Below are 23250 nucleotides of genomic sequence, written 5' to 3' on the forward strand. Positions count from 1 at the left end.
ATATCTGCAAATTGTAAGTGTATGACTATCACTTGATGCCTCCCAATTCTCCAACCTTTGATTAAATTTCGAGTCAGCCCTAGTTATCAACACACTCAAAAAATCCGCTACAAGAGTAAAAAGGAAGGGGGACAAAGGGTCTCCTTGTTTGAGACATCTCTTAGCATGAAAAAAATCTCTAGCTACACCGTTAACCAGTATGGAATAGTGGCAAGTAGTTATACAGTCTTTAGTCCACTTACACCACCTCTCTCCAAAACCTCTACTTTTCAAAACATCTAGCAAGAAGTCCCAATCTACCAAGTCGTAGGCCTTTTCTAGATCAAGTTTACAATTCAAGCCCTTTTCACCTTTTCTTTTCCTGTAATCCACACACTCATTAGCAATAAGGATTTGGTTGATGATTTGTCTCCCTAATACGAAAGCCCCTTGATTTAGTGATATTATAGATGGGAGTACTTTATTAACCTCAAGGCAAGAACTTTAGAAATTAACTTATACATGCTCCCAATCAAGCTGATGGGTCTAAAATCCTTAGGATGGCGTGCACCCACCTTCTTAGGAATCAAAGCTAAAAATGTCACAGTTGCACCCGAATCAATTTTCCCTTTTTCAAAGAATTTTGAGAATACCTCCAGCAAGTCCACCCTTAAAAATGTCCCAAGAATCTTGATAAAAGGCCATTATAAAGCCATCTGGACCCGAGGTTTTTGACCTATCCATAGAGAAAAGGGCTGCTTTTATCTCTTGACTCTCAAAAGGTCTCTCCAAGGACTCCGTCAAATCTCTGTCACCCATCTGCCATTAAAAATCGACTAGAGGCTCTCTCAAACTACTAGGGCTATCAAAGATGGATTTAACATGCTCAACTAGGGATCGTGCAATGTCCGCTTCACCAGTCAACACTTCTCTATTCCAATCCAGACTTTTTATCATATTCTTTCTTTTCCTTCCACTTGCCAAGTTATGAAAAAATCTTGTATTACCATCCCCTTCTTTCATCCATTTGCATCTTGATTTCTGTCTCTAGCTTGTTTCATCTCTTCTAAGGATTTCCTTTAGTTCAACTTTTAACCTCCCTCTCTACTGCCCTCATACTTCCACAAGCTTCTACTAGGTCTAAATATTGAAACCTTTTAATGGTCTCCTTTTTTTTCTTTAACTCTACCAAATTCCTCTTTATTCCAATCTTTAATCCTAGCTTTCAGCTTTTATAGATTCTTATAGAATTTGTAACCTTTCCATCTAAAAGCTACTTGGTCCTCATCCAACCAATCTTTTACTTCCCTTTTAAATTCTGGGTGGAGAAGTCACATATTTTCAAATCTAAATGGGCACGGACCTCCCAATCTTTCTTGTGACAGTCTAATTGGGCAATGATCTGACGTAGGTCTAGGTAGAGCTCTTACAGCCAGCTCTCTCCAAAATTCCTCCCAATCTGAAAAGAAAAGGAATCTATCCAAGTTACAGCTAAGGGGCTCTTCTTGAAAGTTAGACCAAGTGAAATTAGCTTGTAGCATTGGCAACTCTCTTAACTCAAAGGAGTCCACAAAGTGGTTGAATTCCCTCATGCTTGAGGTGATCCTATGGTTGGGGTTGTTTGTTTCAGAGACAAATCTAATCACATTAAAATCACTTCACCACCCAAAATCCAGACCCTCCCACATAGCTGCTGCAAGTTCTTGCCAAAGCTCCTCCCTTTCCCTATACAAATTTGGACCATAAACATTTGTTAGTGCCCATTCCATCCTATCCTTTCTCCTCCTAAATTTTGTTGTAACCATGAAGCAACCAATTTAATTCTTTGGAGCAATCCATCTCTTCATTTTTCCAAATGGCATAAATGTTGAGGAAGGTGATTTGAAGGACATGGCAAACTCTTTGGGTTGCAAGAAAGGGGATTGACCACTTAAATACTTAGGATTACCTCTAGGTGACAACCCTAGATCACTCAGCTTTTGGGTCCCAGTGGTAGAAAGGTTTGGGAAGAGATTAGCTAGGTGGAAAAAGAATTACATTTCTTTGGGAGGAAGAATAACCTTGATCAAATCCACCTTAGCAATCCTTCCTGTACATTATATGTCGGTCTTCAAGATGCCCCAAGTCGCTGTGAGAAAGATAGAAAAGATTATGAGAGACTTTTTGTAGGAACCTGCGAAAGGGAAGAAATATCACTTGATTAGGTGGGAGAAGGTGGTGAAATTGAAGGTAGAAGGGGGGCTGGGAATTGGAAATGTCAGAATGAAAGCCATTCATGATATCCTTCCTGTTTTCCTCAGCCACATCAAGTATGACTTGGTCTCGGGCCAGAAAATAAGGTTTCATTAAGATATTTGGATTGGTGAGTCACCTTTGATGGAGACTTTTCTGTCCCTTTATACTCTTTTCAATCCCAAAGGTAGACCAATGTCTGCGTTTCTCTACTCTCCTTCTTCTCTTTCTGGGTTGAACTGGAATTTGGGCTTCACCAGGAATCTTAAAGAGTCTGAGGTTCCCTTTGTGTCTGCTTTACTTACCTTGCTTAACTTTCTGGTCCTAGGGAAAGTTGGCTTGGATAGTTGGATAGTAGGATGTGGACCATTAATCAAGCCAGACTTTTCACCTCTAAGTCTTTGTTTACCTCTCTTATTGCCTCCTCACTTTCCCCTTCTCTTTCCTTCCCTGTTAAGGAAATTTAGTGTGCTCCCATTCCTCCTAGAGTCAGTGCTTTCTGCTGGGAAGTGTTTCATGGATGTATTAACACTTGTGATTTACTTCAAAGGAAGAGGCCAAACTGGTACTTGTCCCCTAATTGGTGCTGCTTATACAAGTTAAATGGTGAGACTATGTTTCATCTCTTAATATCTTGTCCCTTTGTTGGCTTTATTTGGGATTGGTTTGCTTCACATTTTGGTTGCAGGTATTTGGGATTGGTTTGCTTCACCTCTTGATAGCTTGGAAGGGTTGTTTAGCCCTTCTGTTTGCAATTGTACAGAAAGGAGGGGCAGGTTGATGCGGAAATGTACTAGGGCAGCAGTGGTTGGACAGTCTGGGAAGAAATAATCTCAAGAACTTTCCAGGATAAGGAGAGGTGTAAGGAAGCCTTAATAGAGATCATAACTCTAAGAGTGGCATAATGGGTCAAGACCTTGAATCTCTTCTCTGATTTTAAGGTTGATTTTTCAGGTATTGGGGGGCTATTGCTGACTCCTCTTCTAGAAGATAGCTGGTAACAGTGGAATGGTCATCCCCACCTATTGGCTGAATGAAGCTGAAATTTGATGGGAGTTGTGTGGGCAATCCAGGCCCATCCGGAATTGGAGGGGTAATTAGAGATGAGGAAGGAAACATACATGCCTTTTTCTCAGGTCCAACTGAGCAAGGTGATGTAGCCACAGCAGAATTCTTGGCAGCAGTTTTTGGAGTTGGGAAAGCCAAAGAATTGGGTTCCGAAACGTCAATTATTGAAGGTGACTCCAAGATAGTTATGGATTGGCTAAAGAAGGGGGAAGGAGTGTCTTGGCATCTAAGGAATGATCTCAGACGGTTCTATTGGCTTTCTAAGGATAAGTCCATTCAAGTTAATTGGGTAAGAAGGTTTGCTAACAGCCTGGCGGATGGTGTAGCTAAGCAAGGGGTTCTTTCTCAAAAAAATCTACGTTTTGGGCTCAATTGTATTTCTGTGGGGGATTTTGACACTGTCATATTTGTTTATTCCACAACTTCTTGTTGTTCTGTTTTCTCATAATTTTAATAAATTTCGTTCTGAGTTATGATCAAAAAAGAAAAAGTTGGAAGTAGATATAAGATTATAATTGATCATGTTATTGACTCTGAACTATACAAGTATGCGCATGTGTTATATGTATGTGTGTATTAAGATGCACTATCCTGCATGGAGATTGGCATGGGACAAGCAATTGTATGTACCTCCCTTTGTTGCAGTGCTGCCTCCTTCCTGAATAGTAAACAAACCAAAAAGAGTTATAGATGTATAAGCATATAAAGACAGAACTGACATGAATCTGAACTTTAAACCTTGCCTGCTTAAGAGACGGGCCTCTAATGATACACCTTCTCCAATGGTAGCAACCTATATCAAGATAAGCTCTTATAGATAGAAAAGCAAATGAAAAGTAAAGAAAAACTACTTTCACACATGAAGAATCCATTACTGCCAAAATTGGAGAAGTGTTCTCATTTATAATGCAGAAGGCAATCTGTAACTGGAAGTCGTCAAGACATCAACTGAGATACACCAGATAGCTGAAGCTAATTCATGCTTCAAAGATACATATGTAAATTCTCATAAACCCAATTCTTAATTTTCTAATGCACATGTTGAGCACAGAAATCATTTACTTTTACTATCTTATCACCCTAAAATGTAGGGATTCACAACAGAAATAGCATGTACAAGTAAAGTTTGAACCAAAACCACCTTTTAGTGCCAAACTTCCTTGCTCACTAGTCATAGTCAATTAATGTTTTAAGCCCATAGATGGTTATGTATTTTGCATAGAAACATGGAAGTATACTCGAAATAATATTCAAAGTGCTTGCAAACAGATTGAGGGAAGTGTTGGGCTCTTTAATTTCCCCCTCCCAAGGGGCATTTGTGGATGGATGTCAAATTTAGAATGGGGTGCTCATAGTAAACAAATGCATGGACTCCAGAATTTTGCCAAGGACACCGGGAATCAAATGTAAACTGGATTAAGAGAAAGCTTACGATCATGTCCAGTGGGATTTCCTTGAGTACTTGTTGAGACATATGGGCTTTGGCCCGAAATGGAGGTCCTGGATTAGGATATGTATCTCAACTGCCTGGTTTCCTATTACGATAAATGACCAGCCAAAAGACTTCTTCAGAGGAAAGAGGGGTTTGGGAGAGGGAGATCCTCTTTCTCCATTTCTATTTATAATAATTGTGGAAGCTCTAAATGGACTGGTTAAGAAGGCAGAAGGAGGAGGTTACATTGAAGGATTCAAGGTGAGTGATGACAACCCCTTTATCTCCCTCCTACAATTTGCAGATGTCTATTATTTTTTCAAGAGCAAGAACTGAAGATCAACTGTTTTTGAGATGCCTAATGATCTGTTTTGAAGTTGCCTTGGGAGTGAAAATAAATTTGAAGACAGTGAGATAATTCCAGTACGTGATGTGGTTAATATCCAAGAGTTGGTGGCTGTTCTTGGTTGCAGGTGGAGATCATTACCTTCAAAATTTCTGGGCCTGCCTTTGAGAGTTAATTATAAGTCAAAGGAGATGTGGAATCCATCATTGAAAGGTTCAACCACAAGCTTGCAGGTTGGAAAAGGCTTTACTTATCGAAAGGGGGTAAAGTTACTTTAATCCAAAGTGTTTTACTGAATCTGCCAACATACTATTTCTCCTTATTTTCAGCTCCAATCTCAGTAATTAACTCTCTTGAGGAGGCAAGAAGGGACTTTCTTTGGGATGGGATGAATGATGAAAAGAAGTTCTATCTTGTGGCAAGGCAGCAGGTTTGCAAACCAAAAGTAAGAGGGGGGTAAGTCTAAAGCCTCTCCAGGAAATGAATAAAGCCCTCTTGGGAAAATGGCTTTGGAGGTACAATACTCAGAGGGACGATCTTTGGAGGAGAATCATTCAATGCAAGTATGATTCAGCTGAAAACTATTGGCTTACTGAGGCAGTCCAAGGTTCCTATCAGCAGCAACCGGCAATGGTACATTCACAGATCCAAATCAGACCACATATTGCAGATCAGATTAGATGGGCAGCAACCATAAATCGTGCATTCTCAGTCAAATCATTTTTCAACAAGCTAATTGGCCTGGGGGGCCACTCCTAAGGCGTTGTGTTGGATCTGGTCAGCTGCAGCCCCATCTAACGCTATCTTCTTTTTGTAGACTGTTATTTTGGACAAAATTCTTGAAATCAACAATCTGCAGCAGAGAGGGATGATCGTAGCCTGTTAGAATGTTAGAATGAAGTCTCTTTGTATGAGTGTTCGGCTGATAAGAGTCTTATTAGCCCATACTTAAGTTAAATTATCCTGTAACTGGGCCTGGGTTAATGGGCCTAAGCCTGTTTAATGTTTTAAGTTAACTGGGTGTCCCATCACTAATCAGGGGCATTCCAGTAAACTCTTGTACCATTGTACTTCATTCAAATATAAATCATTGCTGGTCGACTGAACAGTACAGTTCAACATTTTCCAGCATACCAGTGGTTTTCTTCTTCACTTCTCTACTTTGAATACAGCATTCAGCACACATAGCCAATCACTGTAAACTTTGTGGCAATGCTGAGGAAACAGTGCCTAGGGGAAGGAACCTTTTTTGGGAAGAGTTGAGTGATACTAGGAGCCTTTGGGAAGGTCCATGGTGTCTAGGGGGATTTCAAGGTTATTAGATTCTCAAATGAGTCAAATAATCCGAGCCATGGAATAACTACAAGTATGACGAAGTTCAATAACTTGGTGGAGGCTTTGGAACTGAAGGAATTACCTCTCCTGTATGCACACTACACTTGGTCCAATTTTCAAAATAATCCAGTTTGCTCAAAATTGGATAGTTTTTTATTCATATTGGATTGGGAAGAGATGTGGGAAGATTTAGCTTCAAAAGCCCTGACTAGAATAACCTTAGACCATTGTCCTATAAGTTTAGGGGAGGAGAGGCTCATAGGAGGACTAACCCCTTTTAGATTTGAAAACATGTGGTTGGAAGACCCCCAGTTCGGGTGAAAGTTAAGGAGTGGTGGGAAGAAAGTGGAATCTTTGTGAGAGAAAAAGGAGTGATATTTGTCAAAAAGCTAAAGAGACTAAGAGAGAGGATAAAAGTGTGGAATAAAATTTTGGGAGGGTGGAGGATAAGAAGAGCTGGATTCTTAAGAGGGTAGAAGAGTTAGATGAAGAATCCTTGAGAATCTTATTAGAAGATGAAAGGAAAGAAAGATGGGTTTTAAAAGAGAGATGGAAGATCTTGAGGAAGGAGAAAATTTCTTGGAGACAAAAATCACAATGCAGAGGGCTTTTAGAGGGTGATAGGAACACTATATTTTTTCACTCTAGAAAATGGAAGAAGAAAGAAAAACTTCATTCATAGAGTAGGGTTTGAGGGAGAAATGCTAACAAGGCAAGAGGACATTGTGACAGTTTTTGTAAATCATCTTAAAGGCATCTACGGAAGGACCAAAGAAATACTTTTCCTAAGCTAGGTTAGTGTAATCACCATGGAATCTTGGTGGTTGGTCAATTCTCCGAAGGTCCAGAGAAGGCGACAGGAAAGAGAGAGAACGTGGGGAAGAGAGGGGAAGAGAGGAGAGAAGGGAGAGTCTCTTTCTAAGAAACCCTAGATTAAGGTTATGTGATCTCTACCTGCTGTGGGGAAGAGTTATTCCCCTTTATATAGAGAGCACCCCAAGACTATAAGGAGAAGGATCTAAAAGGAGACCTTTCCTATTAGGAAAGGGGACCTTTCCCATTGGGGTTTCGCCACATGTCTATCGAGATCCTCCAAAGACAAAGTTTTCTTTTTCTTAAGGATTCTCATGTAGCATGTGTAGACTACGTCCCCTTGCGGGTTTCCTAGTAGCAACATGTTAAAGGACAAGATCTGACTTGTGATGTTACCGCAAGTCGACGCCTATCGTTCACCGTGGGTCCTAAGAGGTGTCTTATACTCACCGCAAGTCTTGGATGGCCTTCTGTGCTTATCGCAGATCTCGGGTAGCTTTTAAGCTCATCGCAAGCTTGTGTAGGCTTTGAGCTCATCGCAAGCCTGTGTAGGCTTTGAGCTCATCACAAATTTGCGCCGAGTTGTGAACTCGCCACGGCTGTCTCTGTAGCATTGGTTTAGCACCTTCAGTGCTATTGCAGTTGTGGAGACCAACATATACCTACAGTTAGGTCAGATTGTCTCTATCCCAAAAGGAAACATTGGAAGGTAGGTTCACCTTGGAGGAGATAAAAGAAGTAGTGCTCTTAATTGATAATTCAAAAGCTCCAAAACCAGATGGTTTCACTATGGCTTTCTACCAAAAATGCTCAGAGATAATCAAAGAATATTTATTGAAAGTCTTCAATGAACTTTGGGTTAAAAGTGAAGTAAATCTAAGTGCTAATGCCACATTTATTGGAGTAATTTCAAAGAAGAAAGAAGCTTTACACCCAAAGGATTATAGCCCAATAAGCTTGGTGGGAAGCCTTTATAAAATCCTAGCAAAGGTCATTTCTAGGAAACTGAGCAAGGTGTTCCACTTGTGATTTCAAAAAGTCAAGGAGCTTTTGTCTAGGGGAGACAAATAATAGATCAAATTCTGATTGCAAATGAATGTGTAGAGGATAAGAGGAAAAGAGGGGAAAAGTGTATAATTTGCAAACTAGACCTAGAAAAGGCTTATGGTTTTGTGAACTAGAATTTACCTTTGAAGATTTTGGAGAAAATGGGCTTTAGAGTTAAGTGGCAGAAATGGAATAGAGGATGCATCCATTCTTGTCACTATTCTATTCTGATTAATGGAGTTTCAAGAGATTTCTTTGCAGTAAAGAGGGATTTAAGGCAAGGGGACCCCCTCTCTCCTATTCTCTTCATATAGTGGCTGATGTGCTAAGTAGAATGATCTCAAAAGCATATGAAAGTAATCTCCTAAGGGGTTGGAGAGTGGGGAGGCAAGAAGTGACTATGACACACTTTTTGTGGATAATATTTATCATTTTCTGTGAGGAAGGAATTGAGAATTGGTGGAGAAATTTAAAAGAGGTCATCTCTGGTTTTGAGTGTTGCTCCAAATTGAGAATAAACTTAAGGAAGAGTTTTTTTTTGGCTGGGGTAAACTTACAAGAAGAGTTAGAAGCACTAGCTGAATGCTTGGGATGTCAACTAGATCATTGGCCTTTAGTTTATTTAGGATTAGCCCTAGGTAGAAATCCAAAATCTGTATTTCTTTTTGGAATCCTGTCTTGGAGAAATTCGAAAAGAAGCTTGCAGTTTGGAAGAGAAATTATATTTCATTGGGGGAAGGATTACTTTGATTAAATCGATACTAGCAAACCTTCCAACCTATTTTCTCTCCATCTTTCGTATTCCAACCAAATTAGCAAGAAAGTAAGTGAAAATCACGAGAGATTTCCTTTGGAAACCAGGGAAGGAAAGGAATGACCATTTGGTGAAGTGGGAGATGGTGTGTAGACCAAAGCGCCAAAGGGGGATTAGGCTTAGGAAACTTGCTACTTAAGAACACTGTTTTACTTGGGAAATGGTTGTGGCAATCGCCTCAAGAGAAGGAGAGTTGGTGGCAAAAAGTCATAGTAAGCATTATGGTGCTTCGGGCAATGGATGGGATGCAAAGGTCTTGCCTCACACTTCAGCTTCTTCACCTCAGAAAGCCATTCATGAGGTACTGCCTATTTTCTTAAATTTTACGATGTTGGATGTGGAAATGGTAGTAAAGACCTTCTTTGGGAAGATATCTGGTTAGGTGATACCCCCTTAAAATCCCAATTCCCTTTGCTCTATTCACTTCCTAGTCTTCAAAACAAACCTGTAGAGATGTAGAGCAATAATTAGTGCTGTTATTTTATTTATTGTGGTCCCCAGCGCTGCAGTTAGTCAGTTCCTACTTTATATTTGTTGTTAGGCTGCTGTCCGCAATGTTAGTTTTGTTAGTTATTTGCTTATATAAGCAGTAGGGGCATTAATTTAATTGCTGTCTTATATTTTGATGTTATTATAAATAGCTGAGTGGAGGCAGCAACTAAAGCCAACACTCTTTCTCTCATCTTTTTCCTCTCTCTTCTCTTCTCTCCTCTCTTCTTTCTTTCTTCTTTTCTGGTATTTTTTCTCATTTAATTTGCATCAACAATTGGACTGATTACAGTCCTCATTTGCCAATTTGGTATCAGAGCCAATCTAGGGTTTCTCATGTGTGTCTAATCCAGCCGACCACATGAGAACTTCCTAGGGTTGGAAGCTTAGAAAGATCTGTCCATCGGCTGATTCTTGGAGGTTACTAGAAGGGTTTATCAGTTGTCCAAGAGATTGTAGAGGCTTGGAGAGTATTTGGTAATCAGGAAGAATCAGAGAAGAACAAGAAAGATAAAGATTAGGGTTCAGACTGAGATTGGAAGTGGGAATCAGGTTTTTTCTGGATAAGTTTCTATCTTCCTTGAGATCAACACCAATCAGAGATAGATTAGACCTATTTAGAAGCTGCGGCTGAGAATTGTTTCTATTCTCTCAAAGTTTTCTCTAGGTTTTTTCTTAACCCTACAATCAGACCTGACTGTTAACACCTTTTGGGTGATTCCTAAATCAGTTTCAGCATTCCAGACTGTTTTCTAAGTGATTTTTAGACTGTTTTCAGCTTCCAAACCTTTTTTTTTTCTGCGTGAGAACGGTTTTCTTTGGGATCCCTTTGCTGAGAACTGGCTTCTCCTAATAAACCTATTACAGAAATGGCAGGAGCTGAGTTTAAGACTCAAGGAGAAGGTGTTTTGGGGGATGGAAACATGGCAGAAAACAATTTTCAGATTACTACTGTTAAATTTGATGGTTCTAATTACTTGGAATGGGCTCAGTCAGCCATGATGGCAATTGGGGGCAGAGGGAAGTAAGGTTATGTGAATGGAGATGTAAAGAAACCAGCCAAGGAAGACCCTTCATATGCCAAATGGGTTCAAGAGAACTATTTGGTCATGACTTGGCTGTGTAACTCTATGCAGCCTCATATTAGCCGCAATTACTTGTGGGCAAAAACAACTAAGCAGATTTGGGAAGTGATGAAGGAGGCCTACTCTTAGCCACTCAATGTTGCTAGGGCCTATGAATTGAAATGTGAAGTAAATAACCTCAAGCAAGGGGAGAAGCCAGTTTTAGTTTATTTCTCCACTCTGAAATCTTTATGGCATGAAATTAATCATCTAGAAACCACTGAGTGGGAAAGTCAGAAGGATGCAAAAACCTATAGAAAACTGGTTGGGACCAATAGGGCTTTTGAATTCCTAGCTGGCCTAAATTCAGAATATGATATTGTGAGACAACAACTGCTCACAAGGGAGAGAGTGACCTCATCTCAGGCCTATTATCTAGTGCACAGTGAGGAAACTAGGAGAAAGGTTAGGTTGCAGTTTCAGCCTATGGAATCAGCCCTAGCAGCCATGAAACCAAAATTTGGGGGTGACAAGGAAAGGGACATAAAGAAGGAGGATAAGAAGGATTTAGTTTGTGACCATTGTAAAAAGTCAAAGCATACCAAGGACACTTGTTGGAAGTTATAACCACATTTAATGCCAGCAAAGCTCAAAAACAAAAAGGGGAATGCTAATGTGGCTATCACTACTGATGGTGTATCCTCTTCCAGCACAAGAGCCACATCCCTAGATACTTTAGTTGTTGCCCGAGCTGCTCTGACTCAGTTAGAAAGTGAAGTTGGTACTTTAGTCCCCTCATCTCAGCCACCAGTTACATCTGCTACACCTACTTCGGCATTTGCTCATTCAAGTATACGGGCATCAGCATATCATGCTTCAGGCCCAGGTAACAATGCACCTTGTTGGGTCATAGATTCAAGTGCACTTGACCACATGATAAGCTTTTCTTCTCCATTTACTACTTATTGATTATCCTTTGGCAGAGATAGAGTATCCATTGCTGATGGATCCCTTGTTCCCATCTCTGGGAAGGGAAACATTAGACTATTGGATGCCATCTCCTTGTCCTCAGTTTTGCATGTTCCTAAACTTGGTACTAATCTATTGTCAGTTAGTAGCATCACTAAAAATCGAGATTGTTCAATGACCTTTTTCCCTAATCGATGTATTTTTCAAGATATGGAGACAAGGAAGGTGATTGGGATTAGCCGTGAAACAAATAGAGTATACCTGATTGGAGGGTGTCTGCATAGGGAAGATAAGGAAGTTGGAAGGTCTCTTGTTTCTCAGTCTGTGAGTCAGGTTATGCTTTGGCATAATTGATTGGGTCATATGTCTTTTAGGTCTTTAAGTAGTTTGTTTTCCAATTTGTTTGAGTCAGTCCAAATGTCTAGTTTAAAATGTGAAAGTTGTGAACTTGTAAAGCATTGCAGAACAACCTATTCTTTGAGCAAGAAAAAGAGTACTATTCCTTTTGAAATTGTGCATATTGATGTTTAGGGACCATATCATATCACTATTGTGGGGGGATACCGATACTTTCTGTTGTTTGTTGATGACTATACTCATTTTTCATGGGTTTATCTTATGCACTCTCGAGATGAGGTCCCTATTCTAACTTGGAACTTCCATCAAATGGTTTTGACACAATTCAGAGTCAAAATCAAAGTTTTCAAATTAGATAATGCCAAAGAGTATTTTGCAAAACCCTTGGCCTCATATTTCCTTGACCATGGGGTCATTCATCAAAGCACTTGTCCCCATACACCTCAGCAAAATGGAGTTGCTGAGAGGAGTAATAGGCATATATTGGAGGTAGCTAGAAGCATTATGCTAAACTCCAATGTTCCTATACATTTCTGGGGGGATACTATTCATACAGCCGTGTATCCCATCAATTGAGTTCCTTCACGGGTCCTAGATATAAAATTCCATTCAGCCTCTTATATACCGATAAGGACTTGTTCACAATTCCCTTTAAAACCTTCTGATGTACTTGATTTATTCAGATTCTTGGGCCTCATCATTCTAAGTTTGACCCTAAAGCTTCCAAATGCATATTTCTTGGGTATGTACAAAATCAAGAGGGACATTGCTGCTATGAACCTACTTCTGGGAAACGGTTTGTTTCTATGGATGTCACCTTCTTTGAGGATGTTCCCTACTATCATAGAGTTTCTTCTCAAGGGGAGAGTAGTGAGATGGGTTCACCTACATCAAAAATTCCTTTACCTATCCCAATCTCTGAAGGGGAGTGTAATGAGGAGGGTTGTCATAAGTGTAGGGAGTTGAGGGTGTTTCACAGGTAGTGGAGACAAGTTGATTTCGGTCCTCAGCAATCCAAGCAAACTCCAGTTTCCTCTGTGGCTCCAGATCCAAGTACCACAGCTCCCTCACATCCTACTATAGATGAGATACCTCCCACCACTGAGCCTAATGAGATGCCTCCCATTATTGAGCCTTCTCCTCCTTTGGATGATCTTGATCTTCCAATTGTTGTCTGCAAAGGGAAACGCCGTTGTACTTCATCTACAACACTTTGTATTTCTCAATTTTTGACTTATGATCATTTGTCTCCATCCTATAAGTCCTTTTTGGCATCTATCTCTGCTATTCCCATTCCCAGGACAGTGCAAGAAGCCTTGTCAATACCTGAGTAGAAGGATGCCATGAAAGTAGAAATGGATGCCCTTCTCAAAAATAATACTAGGAGTTAGTTGATCAGCCAAAAGGGAAGAAACCGATTGGGTGTAAATGGGTGTTTATAGTGAAAGTGTGAAACATAATGTTGATGGCTCTATTGAGAGGTATAAGACTAGATTAGTTGCAAAGGGGTTTACACAGACTTATGGCATAGACTACTTGGAGACTTTTGCACCGATAGCCAAGATGAACATTATCAAAATTTTATTGTCTATTGCAGAAAATTTTTCATGGCCACTGTGCCAAATGGATGTTAAAAATGCCTTCCTCAATGGTGATTTGCAAGGAGAGGTGTACATGGAGTTAGCCTCCTAGATTCTACAGTATAGAAGCAGGGAAAAAGGTCTGTTGATTGAATAAAGCCTTATATGGACTGAAACAGTCACCAAGAGCATGGTTTGATAGATTTAGACTAGCTCTTGGAAAATTTGGCTATGTCCAAGCCCAATCAGATCACACTCTTATAATTAAGAAAACAAACTCCTCCTTGGCTCTACTTGTTGTTTATGTGGATGATCTTGTGGTCACAAGGAGTGATACCCATGAGATTGACTCTCTAAACAACTGCTTCACCAAGAATTTGAAGTCAAAGACTTGGGAGAACTACATTATTTCTTGGGTCTTGAAGTAGCCCGGTCCAAACATGGGATTTTTGTCTCCCAAAGGAAGCATGTTCTTGATCTTCTGGAGGAAACTAGGAAGCTAGGTGTAAAACCTACTGACACACCCATTGAACAAAACCACAAGATAAGAACCGAAGGTGGAGAGCCCCTTGAAGACAAGGTTATGTTTCAAAGGTTGGTTGGGAAACTGCTTTGCCTTAGCCTCACCCGACCAGACATTTCTTATGCGATTAGTGTAGTTAGCTAGTTCATGCATTACCCCAAAACTTCTCACCTTCTTAAAGTTGAAAGGATCCTTGCTCACTTAAAGAGATGTCCAAGCAGAGGCATACTCTTCAAAAATAATGGTCACATGAAGATAAAAGTCCACACAGATTCTGATTGGGCTGGGTGTATTGATGACAGGAGGTCTACTCCTAGGTATTATGCCTTTGTAGGAGGCAACCTTGTCTCTTGGAGGAGTAAGAAACAAAATGTTGTCGCACGTTCCAGTGTTGAAGTAGAATATAGATCTATGGCACATGGTGTGGCTGAAGTATTATGGTTGAGGTCCTTGTTTGAGGAATTGGGAATTACTTATGAGAAGTCCCTAATGCTAAGTTGTGATAATCAGACTGCTATTAACATTGCCTACAATCCAGTACTGGATGAAAAAACTAAACATATTGAGGTGGATCGACACTTTATCAGAGAGAGAGAGTTCCCTCTCAAGAAGTGTCTTCCATATATTGCATCTAATATGCAACTTGTTGATCTCTTCACCAAGGCAGTTACAAGGACCAAGCTGGAAACAAATTTACACAAGTTGGGAATGATAAATATGTATTCCCAACTTGAGGGGGAGTGTAGAGATGTAGAGAAATAATTAGTGTTTTTATTTTGCTGTTATTTTATTTATTGTGGTCCCCACTACTGTTGTTAGTTAGTTCCTGTTAAGAGTGTAAGGGCATTTATGTCCTTTCATGCTTTCTGTATTTGGGCACCTATTCAAGTGCCCATTTGTAATTTTTTTCAAATGTTAAGAAAAGGCATTCTTCAGGGTGAACAATAACACACCTAAGTTTTCGACAAAACCCTTTCTTCTTCTTCCTCCTCTTCTTCTTCGACAAAACCCTTTCTTCTTCCTCCTCTTTGACAAAACCCTTTCTTGTACTTTAACTTGGTATCAGAACGTCGGAAGATCAAGGAGAGCATCAGCCGCTGGTCGTGACTCACAATCCTGTTGATGTCAGAACGCCGTCGGTTGATGTCAGTAGCCCGTATGGTCGGCAACGTCTATTTGCGGTTTTGACACTCATTGATGTGCCTCGTTTTTAGAGGAGTTTTGATATATATCATGGAGGTTTAAAGCTCTTTTACATTTTTCTTAGATTTTTTAGATGAAAATTGGTGAAAAATACAAATTTAGAGTTTAGGGCTTGCATGCTCACATGGTGGGCTGGTTGCTATTAAATCCACTTGTGTTTGAACTGTGGTAAATTTCTGAGATTATAGGAAGCAATCTCAGTTTTTTGGAGCCCTAAAACTATTTTGGGATTTTTTTTCTTCCCCTATTTTGCCATCAACACCTTTTCTCTTGTTTTATTGTTGTAGCCTGTGTTTAACCATCAAGGAAAGGTGTTTGGGTGTTCAGCTAGTGTTGGGAGATTGTAGTGTTGGTGAGAAAAGTGTTTTTAGAGGGGTGGTGATCAATGGACTCACACGAGGATGTGTGCATACCTACCTATGTCCTCCCAGGAAATAATGACAGTGCTGGAAGGCAAATTACTACTGTAAAACTTGATGGAACAAATTTTCTTGAATGGTCTCAATCAGCTAAGCTTACAATCAAAGGAAGAGGTAAGCTTGGTTTTATTACTGGTAAGGAAGCTAAGCCGAAGCCTGAAGATCCAAATTATTCCAAATGGGAGCAGGATAATTTGTTGGTTATGTCATGGATTGTATGCTCTATGCAGCCTCACATTGCCCGCAAATATATGTTCCTACCAACAGCTAAGGACATTTGGGATAGGTTACTTCAATTTATTCTCAAGCGAAGAACACAACTAGAATCTATCAGTTGCGAAGAGAAGCAAGTAATATGCGGCAGGGGGAGAAATCGGTGGCCATGTATTTCTCTTCCTTATGATCAGTTTGGGTAGAAATGGATCATTTAGAAGCATTGGAGTGGAAGGATCCTATTGATGCTGAACAATACAGGAAGTGCATTGAGAAAAACCATGTTTTTGATTTCCTTACTAGACTGAATGCTGATTATGATTTCACCAAGAAACACATCCTTAGTGCTGATATTTTGCCACTCTCCTTAGCATATTCTTTGGTGCAGAATGAAGAGAGTAGGAGGATTGCCATGATGCAAGTTCCTGTCAGTGAACACACAACTCTTGTGTCTACAAAACCCAAACAAAGTTTTGGTAAACCTGAAGAGATAGTTTGTGAATATTGCAAGAAGCCAAGGCACACAAAGGATAGTTGCTGGAAACTAAATCCTGAGAAGTTTAAAACCGGAAAGAAGGTAAGTGCTCATGTTGCTACAGGTAGTCATGATTCTCAAACTCACATGCTTGAGGGAAATTCTTCTGCTTAGGCATCTACTCATGACACCTCTGATGTAATAGAAAAATTGAGAGGCATCTTGCTCCATCTTGAAAAGAGTGAGTTGCCTACATCTACTAATTCACATACACCTTCTAGTGCCTTGGCAAAATCAAGTACTGCACTTGCATGTCATGCCTCATCCTCTGGCTCTTGGATAGTTACATAGGAGCCAGTGATCATATGATTGGTATGCCTTCCTACTTTACCACGTATAAACTTTTTTTAGGGAAAGGTAAGACAACTGTTGCTAATGGATCTCAAACCCCAATCTCAGGTTTGGGTGAAGTTAAACTTACCAATCTGAAATCAGTTCTCCATGTCCCACAACTGCATAGAAATCTCTTATTTGTTAGCTCACTTACAAAGTCTTATAATTGTTCTGTAACCTTCTTTCCATCTTATTGTGTCTTGTAGGATCTGAGTACGAGAAAGACGATTGGCAATGGACATGAAGACGATGGAGTTTATCTTCTTGATTAGTCTCCAAAGTTTGGGTTAATGTGTCAATCTGAGTCCTATAATATGAAAAACTAAGTCAATTGAAATTGTGGCATCACTGTCTTGGCATGTGTCTTTTGGTTCATTTAAGTTTTTGTTTCCTAATCTATTTGAGTCATTGTCTAGTTCTGATCTACAATGTGAAGTCTGTCAACTATCAAAGCAATGTAGAACCACATATTTTGCAAGTAACAAGAGAAGTAATGTCGCTTTCCATTTAATACATACTGATGTTTGGGGACCTTATTCTATTCCATGTATGGGTGGTTATAAATATTTCATTTTCTTTGTTGATGACTACTTGCGGTATACCTGACTGTATTTGATGAAGAGTCGAGATAAAGTTCCTTTAATTATAAAAGGCTTTTTTAATATGGTGGAGATAATTTGAAAAAAGATTAAGATTATTAGATCTGACAATGCCAAGGAATACTTTGAGAAACACTTGAAGAGAAATGAGCAATTCACCAAAGTTCATGTTCTCATACCCCCAACAAAATGGGGTATCAGAGAGGAAAAACAGACGCGTGGTTGAAGTTGCCAAGGGATTGTTATTCCATATGCATGTCCCAACTTGGTTTTGGGGGGATGTTGCACAAACAGCTATATATCTTATTAACAGACTTTCTTCGTAGACCCTTCATCTCTAGTCTCCTCATTAGCTTCTTTTTCCTGATGAGGATACCTTCCATCTTCCTCCTAAGGTCTTTGGGTGTGTCTGTTTCATCCATGACATAAGTCCTTCTAGGTTGAAATTTGATCCAAAGTCTATTAAGTGTGTCTTCTTGGGATATTCTTCAGTCCAAAAAGGGTACCATTATGACCCTCACTCTGGAAAAAGGTAGGTGTCCAAAGATGTCACATTCTGAGTCTACTCCCTTCTTTTCCTCTTCCCGTCCTTCTCTTCAAGGGGAGAAGGACTCCTTTTTGTATGTTGATTCCTGCTCTAGCTGTAATTGGTATTGTCGATCCTTCTCCTTCTCCTATTCTTCCTCATGGTGGTAGTAATACTCCTCTGCCTCCTCCTATTCCTCGGTCTTGGCACCAATAGTTCATTAGACGGAAAAGGAGGATGAGTCCAAAGATTGAATGTCCATTACAATCCGACTCCTCGGACTCAAGTAATCTGGATTCTGAACCTCTTCTTGCTTTTTATACTTGCGGTGAACCTGTTACTGAGCCTCCTAGTGTAGTTTCTGACCTTAACCTTCCTATTGCAATTCATAAAGAAAAAAGGACATGTGCTAAATATCCTATCTCAAATTATGTCTCTTATGATACCTTATCTCCCTCTTATTGTGCATATATCTCTTCCATTGCTTTTGTTTTATCCCTCACAGTGTTACTAAGGCAGTGTAGTTCCCTCATTGGAAGGATGCTATGAACTAGGAAATGGAGGCGCTTGAGAAAAATCAAACATGGGAAATTGTTTCTCTTCCGATGGGCAAAGTTCCTATTGGATGCAAGTGGGTTTACATAGTGAAGCATAAAGTTGATGGCTCAATTGAAAGGTATAAAGCTCGGCTTGTGCAAAAGGGTACACTCAATGTTACGGCATTGATTATCAGGAAACCTTTGCTCCAGTAGCCAAGATGAATTCAATTTGAATTGTCGTGTCTCTTGTTGCCCATTATTCTTGGCCCTTGTATCAAATGGATGTGTTAAGAATGCCTTCCTTAATGGCTACTTTCAGGAAGAAGTTTACATGGAACTTCCTCCTGGAGTGAACATCCCTGGGAGTGAAGGAAAGATTTGTCATTTGAAGAAATCCCTTTATGGCCTTAAACAGTCCCCTAGAGCTTGGTTTGACAGATTCAAAAAAGCTATTTTAAAAATTAGTTTTTCTCAATCTCAAGCTGACCATACCTTGTTTATCAAGAGAGCAAATGGAAAAGTGACTATGTTCATAATATATGTTGATGACATTGTTATCATAGGGGACGATATCTCTAGAATTGTTGAACTAAAGTCTTTTCTTGCTACTGAATTTGAAATTAAAGATTTTGAAAATCTTTGGTATTTCCTAGGGATTGAGGTTGCAAGGTCAAAGAAGGGCATTTATATTTTTCGGAGGAAATATGTCCTTGATCTACTTCAGGAAGTAGGGTAATTGGATTGGAAACCAGCTAAAATTCCAATTGATCCCAATCATAAGTTGGGAGTTGACGATGGAGATGTCCTTGACAAAGTTGTGTATCAAAGACTTGTAGGTCACCTTCTCTACTTGTGTTTGACTAGACCAGATATATCATATACTGTGAGTGTGGTTAGCCAATAAATGCACAAGCCTAGATTATCTCATATGCAAGCAGTGAATAGAATACTTGCCTATTTAAAAGGACGTCCAGGAAAAGGGATGTTGTATTCTAATCATGGGCATCTCAAGGTAGAGGCTTATTCTAGTGTTGGCTGGGCAGGTTCTATTGATGATAGGCAGCCTACTTTTGGCTATTGTACCTTGATGGGTGGTAATGTTGTATCTTGGAGAAGTAAGAAACAATTAGTTGTGGCTCGATCTAGTGCAGAGGCAAAGTATAGAGCTATGGCTCATGGAGTTTCCGAATTGTTATGGCTGAAGAACTTGTTGATAGAAATGGGAGTGTAGATTGATACTCCAATGATATTATATTGTAACAATCAAGCAGCCATAAATATAGCCCACAATCCTGTTCAACATGATCGTACAAAGCATATAGAGGTTGATCGACATTTCATTAGAGAAAGAGTTGCCAGTGGAGAGATTTGTTTACCTTTTGTGAGGTCTAAAGATCAATTGGCCGATTGTCTTACTAAAGGTGTCTCTAAATCAAAGATTGACAACAATTTGAACAAGCTAGGCATGACAAATATCTATTCTCAACTTGAGGGGGAGTGTTGAGAGTGTAAGGGCATTTATGTCCTTTCATGCTTTTTATATTTGGGTGCCTATTCAAGGGCCCATTTGTAATTTTTTACAAATGTTAAGAAAAGGCATTCTTCAGGGTGAACAGTAACACACTTAAGTTTTCGACAAAACGCTTTCTTCTTAATTGTTCCTACTTTATACTTGTTGTTAGGCTATTGTTAGCAATGTTACTTTTGTTAGTTGTTTGCTTATGTAAGCAGTAGGGGCATTGATGTAATTGATGTCTTATATTTTGATGTTATTATAAATAGCTGAGTGGGGTAGCAACTAAAGCCAACACTTTTTTTATCAGCAAAAAAGACATTTATTAATAATAGAGAAAAATTGAATTACAATAGTTATAGGTTGCAGTAATGCATTAACCCAATCTACAAATACATACAAATAGTTACAGTTCTACCCAGTACAAGGTAGATCTATTTGCCCCTTGTTTTTCTAGGGTATCCACCAACCCATTTGCAGTCCTTTTGACCCAACCAAACTGAGAGTTGAACCTCCTTGCAAGTATGTCAATTTCTCTGTAGATAAATTTGAGCTTCCAAGGTGCTGATGTACTAAAGCCAACACTCTTTCTCTCATCTTTCTCTTCTCTCTTCTCTTCTCTCCTCTCTTCTTTCTTTCTTCTTCTTTTTTGGTATTTTTTCTCATTGAATTTGCATCAAGAATTGGGCTGATTACAGTCCTGATTTGTCAACTAAACCCATTGCTTGCTTCTTGAGCTTTTCTACTTCCAATTTAAACTGGGATTTCAGCTTTAGATGGGGTTTAAGGGATAGAGAATATGGGATTGTGATAAAACTGTTGAGCAGGAGAAGAAGAAAGGAAAGAAGGAAGAAGAAGAAGAAGAAGAAGAAAGAAGAGGCTACTGAGTTAAGGCCTCAAAAGAACTGCTTCAGTCGAGTGAAGCATTTGTATTTATACTATACTGGCCGTACAACACAAGAGGTCTACAAAATTACAAAAATACCCCTGTGGGCACTAAACCTGCGTACAGTACATATAATACACCTGTCAACACTCCCCCTCAAGTTGGGGCATAGATATCAATCATGCCTAACTTGTCACAGAGACCTTGGTGTCTGGAATGGTTTAGCCCTTTTGTAAAGATGTCTGCTAGTTGGTCTTCAGAGCTGATGTATGGAGTGCATACTTCGCCTGTGATGATTTTCTCTCTGATAAAGTGTTTGTCAACTTCAATGTGCTTTGTTCTATCATGTAGTACCGGGTTGGCAGCGATACTTATAGCTGCCTTGTTGTCACAGAGTAGAGTCATGGGTTTGTCAACTGGAAAACCCAACTCTCCCAATAGATTCTTTATCCACATACCTTCGGCTACTCCGTGTGCCATGGCACGGTACTCAGCTTCAGCACTGGATCTAGCTACCACGGTTTGCTTCTTACTCCTCCAAGTAACAAGGTTCCCTCCTACAAAGGTGCAGTAGCCACTAGTAGACCTTCTGTCACTTTGAGATCCAACCCAACCCGCATCTGTATAAATTTCAACTCTCAAATGTCCATGTTTCTGGAATAATAAGCCAGCACCCGGGAATTTCTTAAGATACTGCAATATTCTTACTCCTCCAAGTAACAAGGTTCCCTCCTACAAAGATGCAGTAGCCACTAGTAGACCTTCTGTCACTTTGAGATCCAACCCAACCCGCATCTGTATAAATTTCAACTCTCAAATGTCCATGTTTCTGGAATAATAAGCCAGCACCCGGGAATTTCTTAAGATACTGCAGTATTCTCTCCGCTGCTTCAAGATGAGTGGACCTAGGTGCATGCATGAACTGGCTGAGGACACCAACAGCATATGCTATGTCTGGACGAGTCATAGAGAGGTACAACAATCTCCCTACAAGCCTCTGAAATTGCTTCACATCCTTAAGAGATTCACCTTGGCTGTCACTTAACTTATGGTTGGGGTCAATGGGAGAGTCAGCTGGTTTAACCCCAATCTTTCCGGTGTCCTTAAGCAAATCTAGGACATATTTCCTTTGAGAGATGAAGATACCTTTTTTGATCGGGCAACCTCAATTCCAATGAAGTATTTGGCGGGTCCTAGATCTTTCACTTCGAACAGAGTGGCAAGGAAGCCCTTCAAACTTTGAATTTCATCCTTATATTCACCAGTAACAATTATGTCATCCACATATACTATTAGGGCAGCCATTTTACCTTCTACTCTTTTTACAAACAGTGTGTGATCTGACTGACATTGCTTGTATCCCCACTGCTGAACTGCAGTATGAAATCTGCTAAACCAAGCTCTTGGTGATTGCTTCAGCCCGTATAAAGACTTCTTTAACTTGCACACTTTTTGTTCACTTCCTTGAGCCAAAAAACCGGGGGGTTGAACCATGTTAGAGTTAGCCAAATAAGGGTAGATTAGTCAACTCACCTTGGTTAAGTTATGAGCTTATGTGGCAGTCTTATTAGAGGTTCTCTGTCCCATACTTAAGTAGGGGCAGTTTAGTCCTTGTACATTTAATTAGAGCCTAACCACTATTAAGAGGTCGATTGATAGGGCTTAGCTATCAGGTTCAACAGTTCTTTCATCTTCTTCTTCTTCTCCTCTTCTTCAACAGTCGATTGATAGGGCTTAGCTAACCACTATTAAAGGTCTTTTTGCAAAATCATTTTCAAACAAAAGACCTTGGGACATTGAAGTATTTCTTGGGTATAGAAGTTGTTAGATCAAGACAAGGTATAAACCTATGCCAAAGACAATATGTTCTCGATCTATTGGACGAAACAGGACTGTTAGGTGCAAAACCGGCTGAAACTCCTATGGAACCAAATGTTAAGTTGAGCAGTGATACAGGGGAAATATTTGATGATCCTGGAAGGTATAGACGACTAGTGGGGAAGCTGAACTATTTGACTATCACGAGACCAGACATCTCCTTTGTAGTCAGTGTGGTGAGCCAATTTATGCAGAACCCTCGTATATCTCACTGGAATGCATTTCTTAGAATTGTAAGATATCTAAAGGGAGCTCTGGGCCGTGGGCTATTGTATAAACCAGGAGGAAAACTTGAAGTAGTTGGGTACATGGATGCAAATTGGGCGGGCTCTGTGTCTGATAGAAGATCCACTACAGGTTACTGCACATTTCTTGGAGGAAATCTTGTGACGTGGAAGAGTAAAAAGCAAACGGTTGTGGCTAGAAGCAGTGCTGAAGCCGAGTACAGAGCCATGGCACACACTACATGTGAATTAGTGTGGTTGAGGAATCTCCTACAAGAAATCGGGTTTCACATGGATAAACCTATGAAGTTGTACTGTGACAATCAAGCTGCGC

General features: G+C 39.9%; 1 protein-coding gene across 3 annotated transcripts in view; it reads right to left on the reverse strand.

The window, feature by feature from the left end:
- The window catches only part of LOC104590245 (coiled-coil domain-containing protein SCD2-like), a 145725-nt gene that overhangs the window by 98074 nt on the left and 24401 nt on the right, over positions 1–23250 (reverse strand). For all 3 annotated transcript variants that reach the window (XM_088902097.1, XM_088902098.1, XM_088902099.1), the window contains exons 6-7: positions 4023–4072; positions 3910–3937 (exon numbers count right to left, since the gene is read on the reverse strand). In XM_088902097.1, coding sequence (XP_088758223.1) covers positions 3910–3937; positions 4023–4072 — 78 coding nt within the window. The remainder of the gene's footprint in view (positions 1–3909; positions 3938–4022; positions 4073–23250) is intronic.

The sequence above is a fragment of the Nelumbo nucifera genome, chromosome 3, assembly GCF_055504915.1.
Source record: "Nelumbo nucifera cultivar China Antique chromosome 3, China Antique-T2T, whole genome shotgun sequence".
In the NCBI taxonomy this organism is placed as follows: Eukaryota; Viridiplantae; Streptophyta; class Magnoliopsida; order Proteales; family Nelumbonaceae; genus Nelumbo; species Nelumbo nucifera.